Below are 21260 nucleotides of genomic sequence, written 5' to 3' on the forward strand. Positions count from 1 at the left end.
TAAATCAAACTCTGTTGAAGATTTTAACCACCTGTTTAAACTGTTTGAACAACGACCTGTAATGTTCATTTAGTAAACAACATTGTACAAAAATGTAAATAGCATTTTTTACAGAAATGTTTATATGTCAACTTTTCATAAGTCTAATAGTCACCAAATTCGCAGCAACTTTTTAGACAAGATCATGCAAAACATTGCCTATGTCTATAGGCCTTCCTCGTGTATTGATTATATTGTTTATTATTATTATTCATTTTTATCATAATTCAAACAGATTTCTGCAAAACTTCCCAATAAATTCTACGGTTTTGACCAAGGTAAAATTTCCTGGGAGTGCTCTGTATCAATACAATTTTTTTCAAATACTAACATGTTGTGATCTAAGTGTCTGAACAGTACTAAGTGAATGGTACATTTTCCATGATTTGGTACAAATGTTTTTTGTCTGAATGGATCAGAATCACCCTTTTAAATTTGCAATATACATGACAAATAGCTAAAATATAATGTTGGGGACAAGTGTCTAAACCATACCTAGCAAATCGTTTATTTATCATGTTTTGGTGCAGACATTTTTGTCTGAATGGATTAGAATCACCCTTTCAAATTTGTAACACATGGCAAATAGCTAAAATAATGTTGGGACAAGTCTCCTAATAAAGAGTACCAGCAAATTATTCATTTACCATGTTCGGGTAAATGTTTTCTTTTTGTCTGAATGGACCAGGCTTTTGACAGAGAGCAAGTGATAGTGACCAGAGGAAGGAAATGAAGATGTAATCTGATATCATGAATGAAACGTCCTTGCCCTTATGCAAACACCAAATTCAGACCAGCTGATGTCCAGTCCCACCTGCTGAAACTATGTAATGTTTCCAAGGTCACATAACAGACATGATCAAGATCACCGCTTGATAGCAAACGGAAGTGGTAGTTGCTTTCCAGACACAAACCAGCATCTCCTCAAAAGTCTAGAATGTCCAACATTTATAAGACGTTTCATATTTTTATAGTCAAGGAAAAGTTTGAATATAAAAAAATATCAAAGATCTATCATTTTTAAAACATGTAAACATTTTGTCAATATGCCATAATCTTTGAAGTGCATTTGAATAGAAAAGACCAAGAAATAGCAAGAAAGATTGTGGAAAATCATAAAGTTTATAATCAATATCAAAAGGCTGCAAAATAAAATTATTGATTTCAGGCCTATAGAGTTTGTGTGCTTGAATTGTACATTGCCTTCACCCAAACGATAAGTTGGTTTTAATGAATGCAGTTCAAATGAAAAATATTGGTACAGGTTTGATAAAATCCATCAAACATAATGGACTAATGAATTTCATGATGTCACAGATCAGCAGAGCATCTATATGTCATGAAATATAGGCCTAATGTAATTTCTAATAATTAAAAGCGAATTTATTAACAGGGTTGTCATGATTAGACACATCATTTCATGCCCCCTTCCATAAAATAAATATTTTTACTTAAAGTGTTCCATTGAAAAAATTGACTTATTTTATAATAAATGGGGGAGCTGCTTGTATACATGTATGACATCACGCATAAAAAAATACTAATATTAATATTTCTTTTATTTGCCAATAATTATCTTTACTTTTTTCTGCTTCTTTACTTTTTTTCTGCTTTTATTAAAAGCAACTTATTGTCAGGATGATCTTCCCCTTTAGAAGGTTCATATATATGACTGCTCTGTCTCCAGAACCCTTACATACCCATACTTTATATTCATGACCTTGTGGTATACAACCACTGTAATGAAATTTCTAGGAATCGAAGCAATTTTTTTGTTGAACAAATTCATCATTTACTGTAAGATCTATTTTTTTTAAATATTGCTGGTAAAGTGATTACATCTTGCCCATTTGGAATTGTTGAAATACATTTGGTTTACAGTATAACTATTGGCAAAGTTCGAATTCTGGTATAGAAATCTAATTTCAATATGAAATGGTTGGAAGCAATCCTCAAGTGTTTATGACACACCCGAATGTTCATTTAGAACAAAGTTTAATAAAAAATAATTCAGGCTTGTTTCAAATGACTCATTTCATTACCGCACATGATTTTCTTGGTGTAGCTAACACAAGAAACAACATGTGAGAACACACTTAAAGTGGACAGGCATCTTCAGTCATTTTTATGATCTTCATTTGCTTGTTACTCTGTAATAATACATTATTCTGAAAAAAAATGTTAGGCAGGTTTATGTATATACATTGTTTATAATCCAGTGTATGTTTTGTTCAATTCTGTTAACTAGGCCTGACTCATCCCATTTTGTTTTTTTGGAGGGGGGTTTGACCAATGCCCACCCAGGACTTTTCAGGGGAGTATGGTGGATTGCCAAAATAAGGGAATACATAAAAATTTCTGTGTCACCAAAGACTATGAATATCAACCACTTTTCAGGCCTTTATTTTCCTAAAAGTATCTAGATCTATATATTGAAACTTTAATAGCAAGGAAGACTATGATCCCTGCATCCAAGAATAGCAGAGTATTCCCTGGGTGCCCCCACCCCGCCTCCAAAAATAACTGACCTTGATGATGGATGGGTGGGCGGGAGTACAAGTTCAATGTCAGAGGTCACATCTGATTCTGGTCAAGGGGGGTAGACATGGACCAACAGCCACAGGCCATCCGAACAGATGCCCCCCTCATCCAGGGACCAGGGTATGACAATATGGTCATGTGTTTAGATGAATTAATCAGACTTTACAAAAGGGGCAAAGGCAAATTAATTTATCAAACCTCACGCGATGACCGATGACCAACAGGACTGGTCAGTGGTCAGTCAAAAAAGTTTGACCAGAAGATTTTGCTTGGATGAGCTGAACAGATAGGATGCTGATTCACGATGATCAATGTTCTGTGACTATTATAGCTCTATGTCATGTGTTACAAATTTAAAAGGGCGATTCTGATTAATTGGATATTATCTCCCCTTTTAACCAAGGTCGAACTCTGCTTGATTTATGGGAAGCTTAGATGTCTAAATTTCATTTACATTGTAGAGTTTTCATTTTTACTGTGCTCTTTCGTATTTCATAAAAATTAAGGCCTACAAATATGGTAACTTTGCCATTATAAACTCCCATGGAAACCTCGAACATGAATGGCTGCATAGCCCCCTTACCACTGATTTTCCCCTTAAATGAGAATAACAGATAACTGAGATAACGAAACTAAAAGCATATTATATTGCAGAAGAATCGCTAAAAAAATATTTCAAAAACAGCAATTTGAAAATAAAAGGGGCCTCTAAAAAATTTGGTCATGGTTGGAATCGACCAAATTCGAGTCAGTCAGCTTGGAACTAAAAAGCAATTTTTTCCACAGAAGAATTAGTTTTTCGTAAAACAATATGTCAGTTACCATATTGTAAACAAGTTATGATGAATTAGTTCTCTAAATCAAATTATTCATAGACAAAAATTTCATCTTTTAGACAAAAAAGGTAAATTTTGAAGAACAATCATGTGTTCAAACATCTTTAAAACAAAGATTCTAGACAATAAACAACAGTTGCTTCAACTCTACAAAGGTTTATCGAGTGTTGTCGGTTAGGCTTTTGGGGAGGTAAAATCTAAATCTTTACGAGTGACTGACCAGAAAAACAAAAGAATGTTCAAAAGATACCAGGTTTTAAATTTGGCAACGACTAAGCATCACATAATTCATCCTCGGATATTTCTGATTTACTACATACAGCATCCATGCCTTAGGCAATCCTATAACTCACTCAAACGTAACCATTAATAGCGGTCAGGGAAGGGAAACGACAGGGGAGATGGCCGAAATCGTTGCTCCCGCCTGGGGAATAGTATCTTGTTATAGACATCGGAGTCAAATATTTCATTCAGAAAGCTATTTTGGTTTCTGAAGGGAAACTGTCGTCCCCTGCACTTTTCTCACCGCAACCGAGAATGCAGACATAAACAGAAAGGGAGCTTGGGAAAAGCTTCTGTTACAAAACAACAAGAATGAAAGGAAGAAGAGATGGGGGACTAGCCAACCTTCCCTGCCACCGCCGATCTTGACCCAGTAAAACGAAAACAGAAAGGAAAGATTTCAAAAAGCAATATCTATTCCTGGCCCAAGACACGCCCCAAAAATATTTCATTTAAGAATGGAAGACCACCAAAATAGACAAATTCACTGATTTTTTTCTATAAACCAAGTGTGTAGGTACTTTGAAAATATCAGCTTCAAATATTAACTCTGTAGATACCATATAGGCACTGTCACATACTACCACCTTACGATACATCTGAGAAATGAAAGTATACCGCAATTACTTTTAATCAATTCATCAGCTAGTTCCTAGCTCACCAACACTTTGGCAAAACTTTGGCAAACAGCACTACATGTAGCTATATTTAACTTTGGACTTGTTCGACTTTATTTCTTGCCATCCAAGTCTATAGAGGCTGATTATATACAATGTATTTGGACAGTGGTGTGAGATGGGATGGGTGTTTTCTAGAAGTGTCTGTACTTTTAATGTTTTGACAGATGGCATTACACAAATGACTAGATTATCATGGTGATGATCATCATCATCAATCACCATCATTATCACCTATTCTTTTCATAATCATTATCATCATTATCAATGTCATCAACATTATCAATATCACCATCACCATCATCATCATCATCGTCATCATCAACATCATCATCACTATCACCATCATCATCACCATCATCAACATCATCATCACCAGCATCATCAACATCATCAACATCATCATCATCTCAGACAGAAGTAGATGAAATCTGGAATACCAAACTTACCGAATACAAGTTAATTAGGACCTTAATTGATTTTTAAACATCAGAAAAATGACAGGAACACTTAAGAAACAATGAATGTCAGCTCACAAATCATTGACTGTTAAAATGAAGCCTATCGACTCATTTATATATAGGCCTAAATATATGCAAATTCAATTTATCATCAAAAGCAAAAAAATAAAATTGACATTGAACGTTTCAAAAGTTTTCATCACATTACAAGATGGGTCCTGAGAGGCAACAGCAACACTTGTGGAAAGTCTCACGTGACGTCACTAATTGCCCTCACGGTCACTGTCCAAAAAAAATGTCAACATCCTGAATCAACCATGAATGGAAAGAGAGGAAGGGAGGTAGGGAGTGAGTGAAAGGGAAAGGGAAAGAGAGAGATTATAAGACCCCTGTTACATCTGAGAGATTCCCTACCTCGGGCCGGCCCGGGGCCTACCTCGGGTCGGAAAGAAATCAGATGTAAACATCCTAAACCTACATCGGGCCACCTTTTAGCAAACCTACCTGAGACCACATCCAGAGGTAGTCTCGGGTAGGTATCGGGCCGGCCCCGGTCCACCGATTCGTAGATGTAAACGCACACAAGCTTTCAAACCTACCTCGGTCCGTTCGCCAGCTGTCAAATTACGTCACAGCGCGCGCTATCCCCTCCCCAGCCCCGTCGTTCTTCGAATGTTTTGCGGCATGCGACATGTGAATTGGGATTGATAAAGTTTTTGATTTGAGTGGAAAGAAGGAAGCATTTTGAAAGTATCCTTTTCAAGTTCAACGTATGCTGGGATCATCAGCATTCTTCCAGAATAACGAAATGTAAACAACTTCAATTAGCGCGCGCAAATTATTCAAAGCCTAGATCGAGAGCGCCCTTTGGTGTCAGCAATATCGGATAGCGCTCGAAACCGGAATCATGAACGCTGTGATGTAAACAGACCACATTTCGGACTCGGTCCGTTCGCGAAGCTAATCCACCAATAATCCAGTCAAGGTTGCAAGTGGACTCGGTCGGGTCTCGGGTAGGAAACTTTCAGATGTAACAGGGGTCTATGTGTCTGCACTTTATGCAATGTCAGAACAAGGTATCGTATTAAGGACAAGTCCACCCCAACAAATAGTTTATAAAAGGATAAAAAAAACAAGCACAAGACTGAAAACATCAAAATCAGAATGTAAAATAGGAAAGTTATGACATTCCTAAGTTTTGCTTAATTTCGCAAAACAGTGAAATACACATCCTAATAATGGAATTGATGTCATCCACTTACTATTTCTGTTTTACACGTATTTCATTATATGAAACATGAAATATTTATAATTTTCTCCTCATGTACTGCAGGATATACACATTCTTGAATTCAAATAGGCCTGTATGCTGAATGATGACTTCAAGTCATACTTTTACTTCAATTATTTTAAAATAGCAAAACACAAACATGAAATTTGTAAATCTTACAATTATTAACATATAAAAAAAGGTATATATACTTTTCCAAAACAAAATAGAAATTCCTATACATTGCACGCCTATACATGTAGCATTCCAATAATTATACATGTAGAGATGTGGTAATATTGAGAAGTTGGATTTATTGGATTAAATCCAAGAAGAGATAGAGCGCAAAGGGCTTGGAATATTTCCAAAGTCCTTTAAATGGTGCCCTCTAGAATATTTGAACATGACCTCTATTAGATCCTGTAGTAAATGGCCTTGCCACTAGGTAAGGACATCCGGGGGAATTATACCATAAACAAATCTGGAAGAGAATGTCAGAGAGTGGACTTCAGATGAGATTGCTAGAAAGAAAAGGAGATACACAAGCGTTCATAATCACTATCTCACCATGATTAAGAGCATCTCCATCAGAACGGAGCTATCGCTCTGTTCCAGTAAGGCCATGTTTATGCTTCCACTTTTTAGGCCAGAATCAGCGTTTCCAAACGTGATTACCAATAGCGTTTTGAATCGACATTTGAAAACGCTGATTCTGTCCTCGCAATGGAAGCATAAACACACACTAATACTGATCCAATATCCTGATGAAAGAATACTGATTGGTCTTATTTTTTTGCTCTAGCCCGAAATTTCACTCTACCTTTATCTATAGCCTATTCACCCAAGACCATATTTTGGTTTCGAGTTTAAAGTAAAGTCCAGTTTAACTATGGAAAGCCAATTGTGACAAAAATCTCTAAACAGTACAGGTTCAATTTATCAATTTATCAGTTCATCCGCCACTCAGTTCATTCATAACTCACTGGGAACAATAACTGAATTTAGTCTCTTTGGTGTTATAGCACGATGAATGAGCAAAGCAAACATGAGAAACATACAATGTTCACAAACTGTTGACATTTTTCGGCTCCCAATAACATTCACTACAGAGTTATGAAATTCAGAATACAGAACCTTAGATTTAATTCCAGAATAGCACACTCAACTGCAAAGTAGCCTACGTAATTCGCCAAGCATCTTTATCAGACCGGAGTCAAGCAAGATGCTACAATGACTTCATAAAGAAGCATACCACACACCATGTTGTTCTTAGACATGCAGCAAAAGTATCGTGCATATGTGCATGCATGCCAATTTCGGGCTTGAGCTTGAAGTTCACGCTTCGGTCTGAATTTGTTCTTGTGAAGGCGCAATGCAAACTGAGGCCCGCTTCAGCTAATCCAACTAGAATTTGAAGCGGGCGAGAGAAACCACTTTGTTCTGGTGAAGACCCAGCAAATACTATGGAAACAAACACTGCACTTTATAGATGGATGTGGTGTGGCTCAGTGGATAAGTCTCCGGACTTTGAAACGTAAGGTCCAGGGTTCAAATCCCAATGCAGCACTCCCATCCAAGTTTGGGAAAGGCATCTACATTTGCCACTCTCCCCCCCGCTGTTGTAAATGGGTAGTTAGAAGATATTCCTTACATGCCAGAGTCATTTATCTGGGGGCCGTTTCATAAGGCTGTTTGTAAGTTAAGAATGACTTTAAGAACGACTGGTGATCCTTTCTTACGCGTTAAACCATCCCCAATCAATCTAGCATTTACCACAAGAAAGGATCACCAGTCATTCTTAAGTCGTTCTTAACTTACGAACAGCTTTATGAAACACCCACCAGGATAGCCATGCTAAAACCATGGTAATAGCATGCATTATATTAAAGTGCTATATAAATGTTGCATAATTACATTAGCCAATTACAGAATGACAAATATATGTGAACAAACATACATTTCATGAAAATTGACATTCCTTGATTGTGATTGGATGAGAAGCATCGTTACTATGGTGATTGTTGGATAAAACTTCCAAGAAGTCATTGCATAAAATGCTCAAAAGATTAAGATTAAATTTAAGGTTGTCGTATTTTAAACTATCCTTTTTGCAATTCTCTTGTTTAATAACTTCCAATTCCTTGGGAATTGATTCTTGTCGCAAGCTAAGAGCCTATTTGATAATAATAATGGCCAATAAAGCGCAGTTGCATATACTCCACTGCACTAGATATATTACCGCAACAGTAGCTGAGGCACCATATAAAGGCGCGAAAGCGTTAAAGGAATAAAACCTATGGGTACCCATTCACCTACCCAGGGTGGAGTGCAGCAAAAAGTGGGTAAATTTCTTGCTGAAGGAAAACACGCCATGGCGGGGAATCAAACCCACGACCCTCGGTTTCAAAGTCCCGAGACTAATCCAGTGGGCCAAAACGCTCCAATGATGATTCAAATGCGAGCATCTTGGACTCTTTTTGCACGTTTTAAACTTGATGTTTGGAGGGGGTCTTTCCTCAATTTTTGCTAGTGTAAATGGGTGTTGCGGTAAGCATGATGGAAACTCATGCAACTACCGGTCAGATCATGCGATCTGTCGGACAATGTGACGTCACTAATTGGCCTGATGGTCAAACACACTGGCAGGGGAGAGCCTGCCACTCTCCCCAGCCACGTTGACAGGTAACTGTAATAGATGCAGTCCAGACAAACTCCAGACGCTGAAGCTCATCACTTCACAGGTGGGTCTCTGATATGTTCCTTTTTTTAAAGGGGAAGTTCAGTCACAATAAGATGGTTCTAAGGCAAGCAGAAAAAATTGGAGGAAAAATTGGGTGAACGCATGAGCGAAAATCCATCAAAGAATTACAGTTATGATTTTTTTAATTTTTTTTTAGATCATGACATCACGTACATGCATGCCAACAGTTCCTACATATACCATTTCATATAATTCCCATTTTGAAATGGAACATTATGTTTGAACTTTATTGAGTTAAAAGATAGCACGATATCAAAATTGCAGATAGGCGAAAGTCGTTGACTGCTCAGAATGATGTCCAAAAAGCCCCAAAATTATTGATAAAACTTCATCCAACCCTTAAATAATGCTATGAACTTATTGAGCTATTAAAAAGAAGGGGGTATAGGACGATATCAAAATTGCGGATAGGCGAAAGTCGTTGACTGCTCAGAACGATGTCCAAAAAGCCCCAAAATTATCGATAAAACTTCATTCAACCCTAAAATAATGCTATGAACTAATTGAGCTTAAAGGAGGTATGTCTTTGATGATATATCAACCACACAAATAAAATCACTTTCAAATGGCATTTGGTTAATTTATATCATCACATCAAGAGGATCTGCTCGTCTGTGACTATACAAGAATAAAAACTTTGAACTTCAGCACTGTCAGAGTCAAAGGCGAAAAGGGAAATGAAAATTGTTGGAATATAAGAGTCTGCATAAACAGACTAGGTGAATAGCCTGGGATTAATAGGAAAATATATAGAGACAATTTCTAAGAACAACTTTATGATTATAGGTCTAAATGGCCATATTGCACCCATATCTATTTGTTTCCAACTATGTGGTATTTAAAACAAATAATATCTTCATTTGCATTTATTCTTTCATTAACCTCAATTTTCTTTTTCATATCAAATTTTATCTGTAGTGTTTGGCTCTAATAAAGTGGCAATTAGGTGTATATTATATTTTCAAATCTTTTGTGACTTGAATATGTATAGATCTGCTTTTTCATTTAAAAATAATGACATTTATTGATGTCAAATATTACTGATTAAAATTCCATCCTGACATTTAATGATAAATTTGTTTACCTAATGCCAGCTTGAATAGAGATTTTTTTTTAATCAAGCAAAAGGGACCTATATTCATTGATTGAACACTACCATATTTACAATAAATGACATGAGATAGATGTATCTTCTGTGTTAGAAAACAAAAGAAACAAAAAACAAAATAACAAAGCAAATATTGTGGGTACAGGAAAAATACACAATTTGTCAAAGGAATACAAATAGAAAAAATGGAAAGTAACTAGCCAGTATAAAGCAGAAGATGATAATATCAGAACAAAGTTAGAAATCATATTCCTTAATCAATATAATAAACGCACATCAAAGTAAGAAATCATAAACAGTGAATTTTCATGGAATAAAGCCATGTGAAATAAACAACCAAACTTGGCAAAAACCTAACATTGCCTGCCAAACAAAAAAAAAATCAGGATTTCAAAAATATAGTCACCCATCTGTTGTTTGGGTGTTATATATTATTATCCTTATTATATCATAATAGTAATAATATCACTTGCTAATTCTTCCCACCCACACCCCTAACGGCTCTCTGCAGAGTGTCCCCAGCCACCGGGTGACAGGAGTGAGTACCGACACCTGCACACCTAGCAAGCCGTTGAGCAACGTTCTAGGTTAACGTCTCTCCGAGGTAATGCCCCAACAACCATCCAATCCCCCACTATTAAACTACAACATAATAGCTCAGCCTACTTCCGCACCGACTTCCTCCCGCAGATAACAAACTAGATTAGCCACTGGAAGTAAAGGACTAAGGGAGATAGAGATGGAGAGAGCAGGACAGAGATTGAGAGAGTGGGACAGAAAAACGGAGAGAGTGATTACAGTTGCCAAAGAGAGCACAACTTTTTTTTATCACCTAACTTTAAGCCCCTCCCACTGAGGTGTTGGTTGAATGTTTTTTTAGAGGACATCTCTGGTGGCACGTGTCCTTAAGAGTTAGCATGGCAGGGGAAAAGAAAAAAAATGGGAATGAAAAAAGATATAAAAGAGTTTGTAAAAGTGGTAGAGACTTCATTCAGAGTTTGGATATTCTTTACATCAACTTAGAAACAATTTCACATTATCAAGAATGGATTCCGCATCACAAGTTCTGTTGCAGCTGCATCCAACATCAGTTATTCTTCCAGCAAGGAACAGCAATGAGAACTTCACTGTAAATCTCTTTGACATGTAAGTGATTAAAAACTTCTTCTTTTTTTACTTTGAACTTTTAATCTTGCATTTCAACGTACAATAAATCTATATACATGGATATCTATAAATATAATTGTTGAATATTGTAATGTTCCGATCCTTCTTTTTTCTTTTTTCTTTATCAAGAGTGCAAAGAAAATTAATACAAATGTATTCTTCTGACAATGTCATACATAATACTCTCTTGTACTTCTGTTGTAAATATTTATTTTTCCATTCATTTATGCTTGTTTTATTGTATAACAGTGCATGGTATTTAAAAAATAATAATCAAGTAAAATTATCAAATTTAATTTCTAGTTTTTATACCAAGACTATTGTATATAAACATTCATTTTCAATAATCTCAATCTTCTTTTAATTTTTATTGAACATTCATTGAATTTTATTAATTATCTAGAACTTTTCATTATAATAATTAGTTTTTATTAATCTAGAAACAATACACTTTTAAATCTGTTTTAAAACTTTTTAATTAATACATCCTGTCATTTGTTGTCATTCATAAATCCAAAGTAATACATTTATTGAATCTGTATTCCAAAACAAACAAACATGTATGCTTTTGAAATCTTTCATCACCTCCAAAATTAATTCTCTGAATCTTAAGTTTTATTCCAAAAAAAATAAAATACAATAAAAGGTTTTGGGCCAATCAAATGTGTTTTCCAATCCCATACTCAAATCGGGTATCATAATTCATATTGAAAGAGTAATCTGAAAAAAATAAAACAAGTCTGATTTAGTCATTGAACTTGAATTAACCAGACAATTGGCCACAGAGGGTCAAAAACCATCAGACCGAATGGTTATGCCAATTGTTTTGACTGGGCCATGCCAGGCTGAATGCACACATGCCTGCCTCCGGAGTTCAATGTCGCTAATTATGACGTCACGGTCACTCTCCCCGCTGACCAGTGGTCAAGTGTAGCCCCTGAGGGCTTTGGGTGGAAGTTGTAGATTGCGTGTGACCCAAGGAGAGTGAGGAAGAGAGATGGAGAGTGAAGGAGAGAGGCAGAACAGGTGGAAGGGTGACCACTTCAGTTCAACAAAAAAGACTTTATTTCTGTAAGATCTTAAATTACATAAAACCGTAAACTTTTTACAGTGTTTTCAGTTGAATAACTTCTTGAATATTTAGATGGGGCATGAATAATACATTATTTCTCTCAAATCTAAAGCGGAATGTGAATATTTTTTTGTTTATTGAGAATATTGACTACTAAAAAGATTCTTTTCATCAATGTCATTTCTCATAAAGATGTTTATAATGCCAGTTGTTGTAAATATTTACATATGTTTTACAGCCTTTTCAATAAAAACTACATATATTTTCTGCAGAATGTTACTTAAAATATCAATAAATATTCAATAGACTGACTCAGAGAAATGTTTTTATTCTAAAATCATAAGGGGAAGTCGGAAGACGGGAAATCCCTTAAGAAATCTGGAAGTAGTTCCGAGCAACCGTCGATCTGACGCTTGGCGGCGGTCAACTATAATAAGTGAATAACCATGGGATGTGAACTTGGCCCCAGGAATTCAGTCAAAACAATGACAAACCGCCAAGATCTATTATCAGCGCTGACCAACCCAAACAAACGTAATAGCAAAACCAAAATCAAACTATTTTGGGGTACGGATAATTTTTGCCCACACGGATCTTCCCCTGGGGAATTGTCTGATTTCATAACAGTATTTTTTCAATGTTTATTTTTGTGTCTCCCCTCTCCCCTGGAATTTATAAGATTGGAAGTGATCAGTTTCATATCATAAAAAGGCTATCACCATGGTCAAAGTTGAAGGACAAGGCAGACAGTACTATTAAATCTGCATCTGTCATCATGGGATATAATATCGCATTGCACTGTAGATTAATATTAACAGCAAATTTACTACTAAAACAAAAATTTGTAGGATGCAAAGGTTGTTGAGTTTATCCATTTATTTCTTTTGTATTGATTTGAAAAGTAGACCCCTTATTAGCAAGAACATAGAGTAATAAAAAAGACTAGCTAACATAATTCTTGTAGACTTAAAATGTAGATTTAACCATTTTCAACATAAAAAAAATAATGACACTGAATCTTTTATCCATTATATCAAGTGAAAACCTGGATTCTTATGTGTTAATTTTCTGAATTGGGCAAAAACACTCATCTACATGACAGTCAAGAAAACAAAATATACTAATGAATTCCGCTGTGGAAAAGTTGACAGATAACATCAATGATGGCAAAAATATTGCAAAGTAATGCTTTACTACTGAGAGGAACCGGCTCCTGGCTTCCATCCAATCCAATAGACATTTCCAATGTCAAATTCATTAACATGCCACCTTAACTTTCACTCATGCTAAATGCATAATACATAACACACCACATATCCTGTGCACTGTGTGTGTGTGTGTGTGTGTGTAGAAAGAACACACAGGGAGAGAAAGTGGGCGGGGAATGGAGTCTTAGCCAATCAGCTGGCTGCAAATGTTCTCTGACCTTGCTGGAAATAATGAATGAAAGTGGGCGTGCCTGCAGGGCTGGCCATTGACCAATCGGGAGGCAGGGGGAGTTGATTGACAATCAGGGCTGATGATAAGGACTCTGGATTAAAAGCCACTGGAAGTGAGGAGGGAATAGAGGGATGGGTGACAGGGTGGAATGTCAAGTTCGCATTACAGGTAAAACTATACATCTAGATTCATATACAAGCTGGGGAGGATATTGTTGAATGAATGAATCAATCCTACAACTAAAAACAAATGATCAGCTTTGGCTTTCCCACAAAGTATAAACACCAGCAGAGAAAGGAGTAGTCTGCCAACAGAGAGGTGTGAATACCAAAAGCCCTGCTCTCTTCTTTTTGATACATTTTAAACTCTGTTGGAATTGTGGATTATGACAGCATGGTGATATTCATTCAATTTCACCAAATATCCCGTTTCTCAAATTAACTTGCATATTTGATTAACCTTTCCCTTGGAAAGAGATGGATTTTTAATGAGGTTCAAACCGAGCTGAGAAGGATTATGTTCCGGTGAAAATGGCATCAGCAAGGCTCTGTCCGCACAGGTCAAAGTTGAAAATGTCTGGAGTGTGATGAGGGGGGGAAACGTTTCACAAAAAATTCAAGTTTCATGGGTCTGGTGTAAATGCACTCTGTTCGGAGGAATATCTATATAATGCAGGAGCGTATTGTCAAAGGATCATTTGTAAATCTTTCTGGAATCTGAGTGGTGTATTTCTGTGACTTGAAACTTAGGGAGAAGCTATGACCTGTTGTGATACCAAGGTCCCAAAATTTATTCATTCACATCAAAACCCTTTTGGTGAGTATACATAACTGTGTTTGTTTTATTTTCAATATTTCATACCTGAAGAATTATAAATATGTAGCATCACAACTACTTATCCAACTGTATATTAATTACATTTTTCTTTTTTTTTTTTAAATCTCTACAGGATCAGTATTAAGACAACAGCTCTCCAGCCAGTGACCACAGCTCATGGGAGTATGGCCCCGATCCTCATCCCTCTAATGATTATTGCAAGCATCATTGTCTACTACTGTCAAGAGTGGATAGACTTCAACATCAACAAGGTTCCCCTAGGTCCAACATCACTTCCGTTTATCGGCAATGTCTTGCAAATCAAATCAAAGGCACTGCACCTCTCCCTTACAGACATGGCTGCAAGGTTTGGCAACGTCTTCAGCATTAAGTTGGGCCGTCAGCGCGTGGTGGTTCTCAACGATGCCCAGGCCGTCAAAACAGCTTACAACGGACCTTATTTCACCAACCGCCCAAGTGTCTTTTCAATCGAGTTCTTCGTCAGTAAGGGATTCATGGCATGCCAGAAGAAGCACGACTTCCGCATCCACACCAAGCTCATGAAGCATGCCTTCCAGGCAGTCACCTACACCAGCCTCGGGGACAAATTGGTTGAAGAGGCACAAGATCTAATCAAGCAGTTCGAGTCCTACAATGGTAATGCCTTTAACCCTCGAGAGGACATCAACCTGGTGTCCCTCAACATCCTGCACAACATCGCTTTCGGGAAACGCTACCAGAAAGGCGATGACGAACTCCAGGAGATCTTCGACTACTCTGCCCGTATCATGAAGGGCGTGTCTCCAGTCCATCCCGTCAATCTGATTCCTTGGCTTCAAAGGTACCCAAACCCCTGGATGAAGGACTTGGCTGATGCCAGGGACAAGAGGGACAACATGCTGCTTAGGTTCTATGAGGAACACAAAGAGACCTACCAAGAAGGAGAGATCCGTGACATGGTGGATGCTCTCATCAAGGTCTCACAAGATGCAGAGGAAGCCGGTGACATGGAAACCTTGAGGCTCCTTTCACCGCTTCACATCATCACCAACATCTGGACAATCTTCTTTGCAGGTAGGTCTTCCTTCATTTTGCTTTGTTTCACAAAGTCTCACAAAGTCTCCTTTACAATTGTTTCACAATGTCTCCTTTACAAATGGTTTGTTATAATAACTTTCCTGGATGCAATTTTTACTACTATTCTCCTAATTTTTATGGAAGGATGGACAGGCACACCCCAATAAATATCAACCTAGCTATCACAAAGTACCACTCTTCTTCAGCCCCCAAATAAGCTTCTTAATATTCCTTTCTAAATCTCTTTCCAATTCAACTAAAAGATTTTCTACAGACTAACATATCACATTCATAAGGCTTGTATTCACTCTTTGCACGCAAATTCCTTCAATTAAAAAAAAACGGCATAATAAAAAGCCCAAACCAATTCATAGCTTACGATTGAAATAAAAAAGAAAATAAAATCAGAAATTTGCCAGAGTTGCAGAGTTATTTTTTTTATTGGAATACCAGGGATCATTGACCTTGGTCCGAACTTTCCCAGTGCATGAAACACACACTGATACAGTCTGGAAAAAGAAAGATAAACCTTACCGACAACGAGGGCCAACAATGTTTTTGGAGTCGTCTTTCCCGCCCTGACAAGTGCACTGACTGCGTAATGTGAACTTGATCCGCCTTCTTAGTGGCATGATTATTTTTGTAACCATTTTCTGTAATTGCTTGGATTAGTCGCAGTGCCTCGGGTTATTTCAAAAGTGCCCTTAAATACACCGAGGAAGTCATCATCATCAGAAATTCTGAATCAACAAATTTTTTCCTCCAAGTCAGAAAATAGAAAAAAAAATTATTGATGGAGAAATACAAATAATCCTGACACTGACGAATTTCAAGAATGAAAGTGACTTTTGGGGTAATAGCAGTTTAAAAATTATTATGATGTAAAGGATTTTTTATATTGATCAAAATTAAAATCATACCTTTTTGTATAAAAAAAGGTGTCAAGTCTTAATCCTAATGAGCATTTTTATTATTTATAATCATTGATCCTTAGAAATAGGAAAATTAACTCTTTCATTATCTCTCAATGAAACTTTCTTTGTCATTCTATATATACTCTGTCAATAACATTAGTTTTTCTTTTCAATGATTATAAAACTCCATTTGTGAAGCGATAGTTAAGTAACTGTCTGGGTTTTAGTATTTATTTTGGGATATCAGTTTAAATCAGGTTGCAATGTATTTCAGTCGTTAAAAAAGCAAAATCTAACATTGACCTAAAAAAGATCACTGTTGAAGTGCACTTGAAACTTCTAACTCTTATGCCATTAAATCAACCTTTCAAAGCTGCAAAGTAAACACTTTCTTTTCTGTAACTATTTTGGGGGATAAACTTTCAAATACAGCACCGAAACTTGGGGGAGGGATTAGCCTCACAAATTGCTCCAGCACAAAACGTCTGGCGCAAATGGCTAAAGGCAGCGAGTAGGAAACCTTCTATAAATATCCACTCCATTTACCCCAATTCTTTGCCACCTCAAACCACCCCCTCCAGAGCTTGGCACAATTATTCTTGCCCTGTCTCGACCGAACAATCTACCCCGCAGAAAAAAAATACGCAAAATATTTCCCCAAAACGAGAAAACATTTATCAAATCACCTACGCACGTGATCTAAACGTGAAGCTCAAAAAAAAATTCCCCAAAAAAGGTAATAACCCACTCCTTCATGTAGGAGGGATAATGAGCTTCATCAATCTCTCCAAGAGAAAGTGGGAAAAAAAATCAAAGCATTAACAAAATTGAAGCATTCCTCGAAAACGAACAATCATTTTCTGCATGCTTCATGCATCAATCAAAGAGCAGCGTGGGTGAAGCAAGGGTGAAATGGGAATAATATATTAAAAGCATCAATCTCAAAGAGTATAAACCTAATGGAATTTTTTTTTTTTTAATCTTAGCAATCACATCCAGGACCCTACCAGAACCCTTTCTGAAATAATGCCTACAGTTTGTTCACCATAAAGAAATATCCAAGAGCAAATCACATAAATTATAACTTAGTAAACCCATTTTCCCTTTTTTTTAATTCTTCAGGAACGGACACGATCAACAATGCCTTACTCTGGGTCCTCCTCTATATGGCCATGTTTCCTGAAGTTCAGAGGCGAGTTCAGGAAGAAATTGATCGGGTTATTGGTGACAGGTCACCGTGTCTGGAAGACGAGCAGGCACTCCCATATCTGTGTAAGTCTCTCTTCTTTACCCTATCTGTACAGGAGGGTTTCTCTTAAGGTATCTCCTGTAATTTCTCCATGGGATGATTTGATAATTTTGAGGGCAGGGCACCCTCTAGAGACCAATGCATTACATTATTCAAGTTTTTTTTTTATTTGAAACATTTCTTACTTCAGATACTGATTGTGACCAAATAATTATGTCTTTTTAAAATTGATTAAAATGAGTAGAAACAAAGAGGTTTAAAGTTGGGAAAAACAAATCATTTCATGAAGGTTGGCTATAAATAAAAATACTAGAAGCAAAGTAATCTATATATTTAATCAAAGATGATTACACCACCCCCCCACAACAAACAAAATGGTCCCAAAAATGGTATGGTACATTTGTAGACACATTTTTTAAACAAAATCATGAAAAATATAAAACCTGGAATAAGATGGCGTTTTTTATTTTTATTCTTTAGAATCCAAAGAGGGATCTAGATTTACAAATCAACTAATCTCGAGCCTCTTTACACTTGTTTTCCTTGCAGGCGCCACGTTCTATGAGACCCTCCGTTTCAGCTGTCTGTCTCTGCTCGGTGTCCCTCACGCTGCCGTGTGTGATACAACCCTCAATGGCTACCACATTCCTGCTGGTGAGTTTCTCATACATTTTTATTAAAGCTAAATGAAAGTAGTTGCAGTAAAACACTGATTTTGTGAGAAAGTCTGTAAAACCAAGGTATATCACCGTGGATCTAGATCTGGTACGGTTACATAAACTGAACTTTGTGAAATCATAAAATCTAAGCTGAAAAACGATCACACTGAAGATCGCCAACACAAATAGGCTCACGTGGGACAGTGTATTGTTATTATTGCTGGAATAAAGACCTGACGGCAATGTGACAGAATCTGCGTTTATTTTGCTTATTTCTCAGCAATTACACAATTTCTTCCAGAATCCTTTGGCACACATTTTTATTCATACAAACAGACACTTGGGTGGTCATTATAATAGATTCTGTAAAAACTAAAAGTCATTTTGAGATCGTTACCACAACTGGCATTTATCTTTAATAACCCAATTTAGTTCCATGCCTGAGGTTCCATGCCTGAGAAAATTCAAGCTTCATGTCGGGGAAAATGTATATGTTTTGCTAATATTGAGTATTATGCTGAAATTTAGCAGTTTTCAATGGGCAGATAGGGACTAGGGATGAATTAAAAACACATTCAAATTGGTGGATTTTATCCTATTTTATCCTTCATTTTGACATAAAGCTTGCCAAATGGTTTCTGGACTACATGTATGTGCATCAGGTGAAACCATAACAAAAAAAGGTGCGCAGAGTGAATCAATGAATCGTTTCCTCCTATTGGTCAAGGGAACAAAAATCAAAATAAATTTAATAACAAAATAACAGGACTGAATGTTCATCCCAATAACAAAAGATTTATTTTATTCCTTGCTCCAGGTACGCAAGTTTTGGCCAACTTCTGGGCGATCAATCACGACAAGACTACCTGGGAAAACCCGGAACAATTCCGCCCCGAGCGTTTCCTCGACGACAACGGCCAGCTACGCAACATGAAGGACTTTCCTCACTTCATGCCTTTCTCCACGGGCAGGAGAGCTTGCCTGGGAAAGAACATCGGCAAGTCCGAGATCGTCATCCTCTCCGCTTGCCTGCTGCAGCGACTCGACATTGCGGTACCCAGCGGCGAGGGGGCACAACGGCCCACCCTTGAACCGGAGGTCCACTTTGACTTGGTGCCCAAGCAGTACAACATTGAGGTCACACGGCGCGACAGCGCACCCTCATTATGAAGATACATGCGACGAAATGACATTATAAAAATGGACAGAGGAAAATCCATGATCTCTCTCCAACATTGACTATATTCTCGTAATCCACGTCATGCAGCGAATTCACACAATTTTATCATGGAAATGTAGCTACTGCTCAATCAATTTCAGAAGTATGTATTCAAGTACTGTACAAGATCCAACTAAGCAAACCACTACAAGGGGTTTCACTGCCTATTTAAAAACATGTATCTGCACTGAATTTGCTATGCATTCTTTTTAAACATCATTATATCGCAAGTGCTGATTACGGACACAAATGAACTTCATTTCATACCTTCACATAAAATTTGTGCTTCAAAGTGATACTATCACATATTTAATCTATTTATTGCTATTATTACATAATGTTAGTGAAATATCTGTATATCTTGCATTGCAATATATATTGTACTACATGTATATACTGTAAAAATGTACAGAATGAATGTGTATATATATCAAATTATTTTATCTGTATGTCGCTACATACAATATATACAACAAAAGGAAAAGAGGCTGTAAATGAAAGTACAGCTCACAGTAATTGCATAATAGTTAATAATTTGTTTATAGTTGATAAATGTACCTATACTACAATGGCTGCATATATGTATGAATCAATGCACTAAAGAACGAGTCGATAATGCAGCTGAAAAGAGAAAGCTTAAGAAAAGCAAAATGCTGAAAATGGTCCCTTTTTGGAGTCACTTCATCTTTTTTTTAAGTATTCTACTTTGAAATCTTGCTGCACTGTACATAGCATTTGAATTTTATATTTAAAGTGATCTCATCAACCTTAACTTAATAATTATGATTATTATAATTATGTTTGATTTTAAAATGGAAAATGTTGATGAACCATTACGGGGATACATCACTGGACTTCAAATTTCATTGATCCATTGTATTTTTAACAAGAGGAAATTCTGCTTTTGGGGTAAATCCTTTCATACCTCCTCCCCTAAAAAATAATGATAATAATAACTATCAAAATAACAATAATAATAAAAGTATCAACATGCTGAATAAGTTATCATAATAAACTACATTGTAAATCTTGACAGCTGCTACAATAAGCCTTTCTATGAATGTACATGTATGTGTTAATCATTTGATAACGATTTATAGAATGGATTTGAAGGTGATTGAATATTATGTGCAAGGACTTCCAGAAAAAAAAACTATTGTCAGCTATCATAAAGCACACAATACAAATACCACAAAGGTATGCTTTGAAAACAATTACAATCATTTAGGGAAAACACAAGATAAGAAATGTCAAAGTAACCAGATGTACAAGTACACGAGCAAATGCAGTGTTGAATTTTCTATCTAAAAATCAATATCTCAAACAATGCACATGCCATCATCAACACGATCTCAAAAGGTGTGTTCACAGCCGCAAAAATGAACGCTTTAGGAACATTCACTAACAGGTTAGAACACGACCCCTGTCTTCACATTGAGGATACAAGAATATGTTATAATTTGTCATCGAGTCTAACACATACACAGAGTGCATCATTGTAATTTCAGGAATATACATGTATTCTTTGCAACAGAAATTATTGGCTAGAGGAGGAAAATGGATTGGGATAAACTGAAAAAGCAGGTTTCTAGGATTTTTTTCTCTTTTTTTTATTTGGCTGACAAAACTATTTCTACTGCATTACATGTCAAATACAATTGTCAATGGCCAT

General features: G+C 36.5%; 1 protein-coding gene across 2 annotated transcripts; it reads left to right on the forward strand.

Annotated features, from left to right (window-relative positions):
- Positions 1-10165: 10165 nt before the first annotated feature.
- LOC121426207 (cytochrome P450 1A1-like) lies at positions 10166-21041 on the forward strand. Of its 2 annotated transcripts, none has more exons than XM_041622421.1 (5): positions 10166-11121; positions 14604-15544; positions 17584-17733; positions 18260-18364; positions 19187-21041. In XM_041622421.1, exons 1-5 carry the CDS (start codon positions 11021-11023, stop codon positions 19537-19539), a joined length of 1650 nt encoding a protein of 549 aa, XP_041478355.1. In that variant the 5' UTR covers positions 10166-11020; the 3' UTR covers positions 19540-21041. The 2 variants fall into 2 exon arrangements, with proteins under 2 accessions (XP_041478355.1, XP_041478356.1); XM_041622422.1 differs by lacking the exon at positions 10166-11121 and adding an exon at positions 11643-14470.
- The last annotated feature ends 219 nt before the right edge of the window (positions 21042-21260 follow it).

This window comes from Lytechinus variegatus, chromosome 13 (assembly GCF_018143015.1).
Source record: "Lytechinus variegatus isolate NC3 chromosome 13, Lvar_3.0, whole genome shotgun sequence".
Classification (NCBI taxonomy): Eukaryota; Metazoa; Echinodermata; class Echinoidea; order Temnopleuroida; family Toxopneustidae; genus Lytechinus; species Lytechinus variegatus.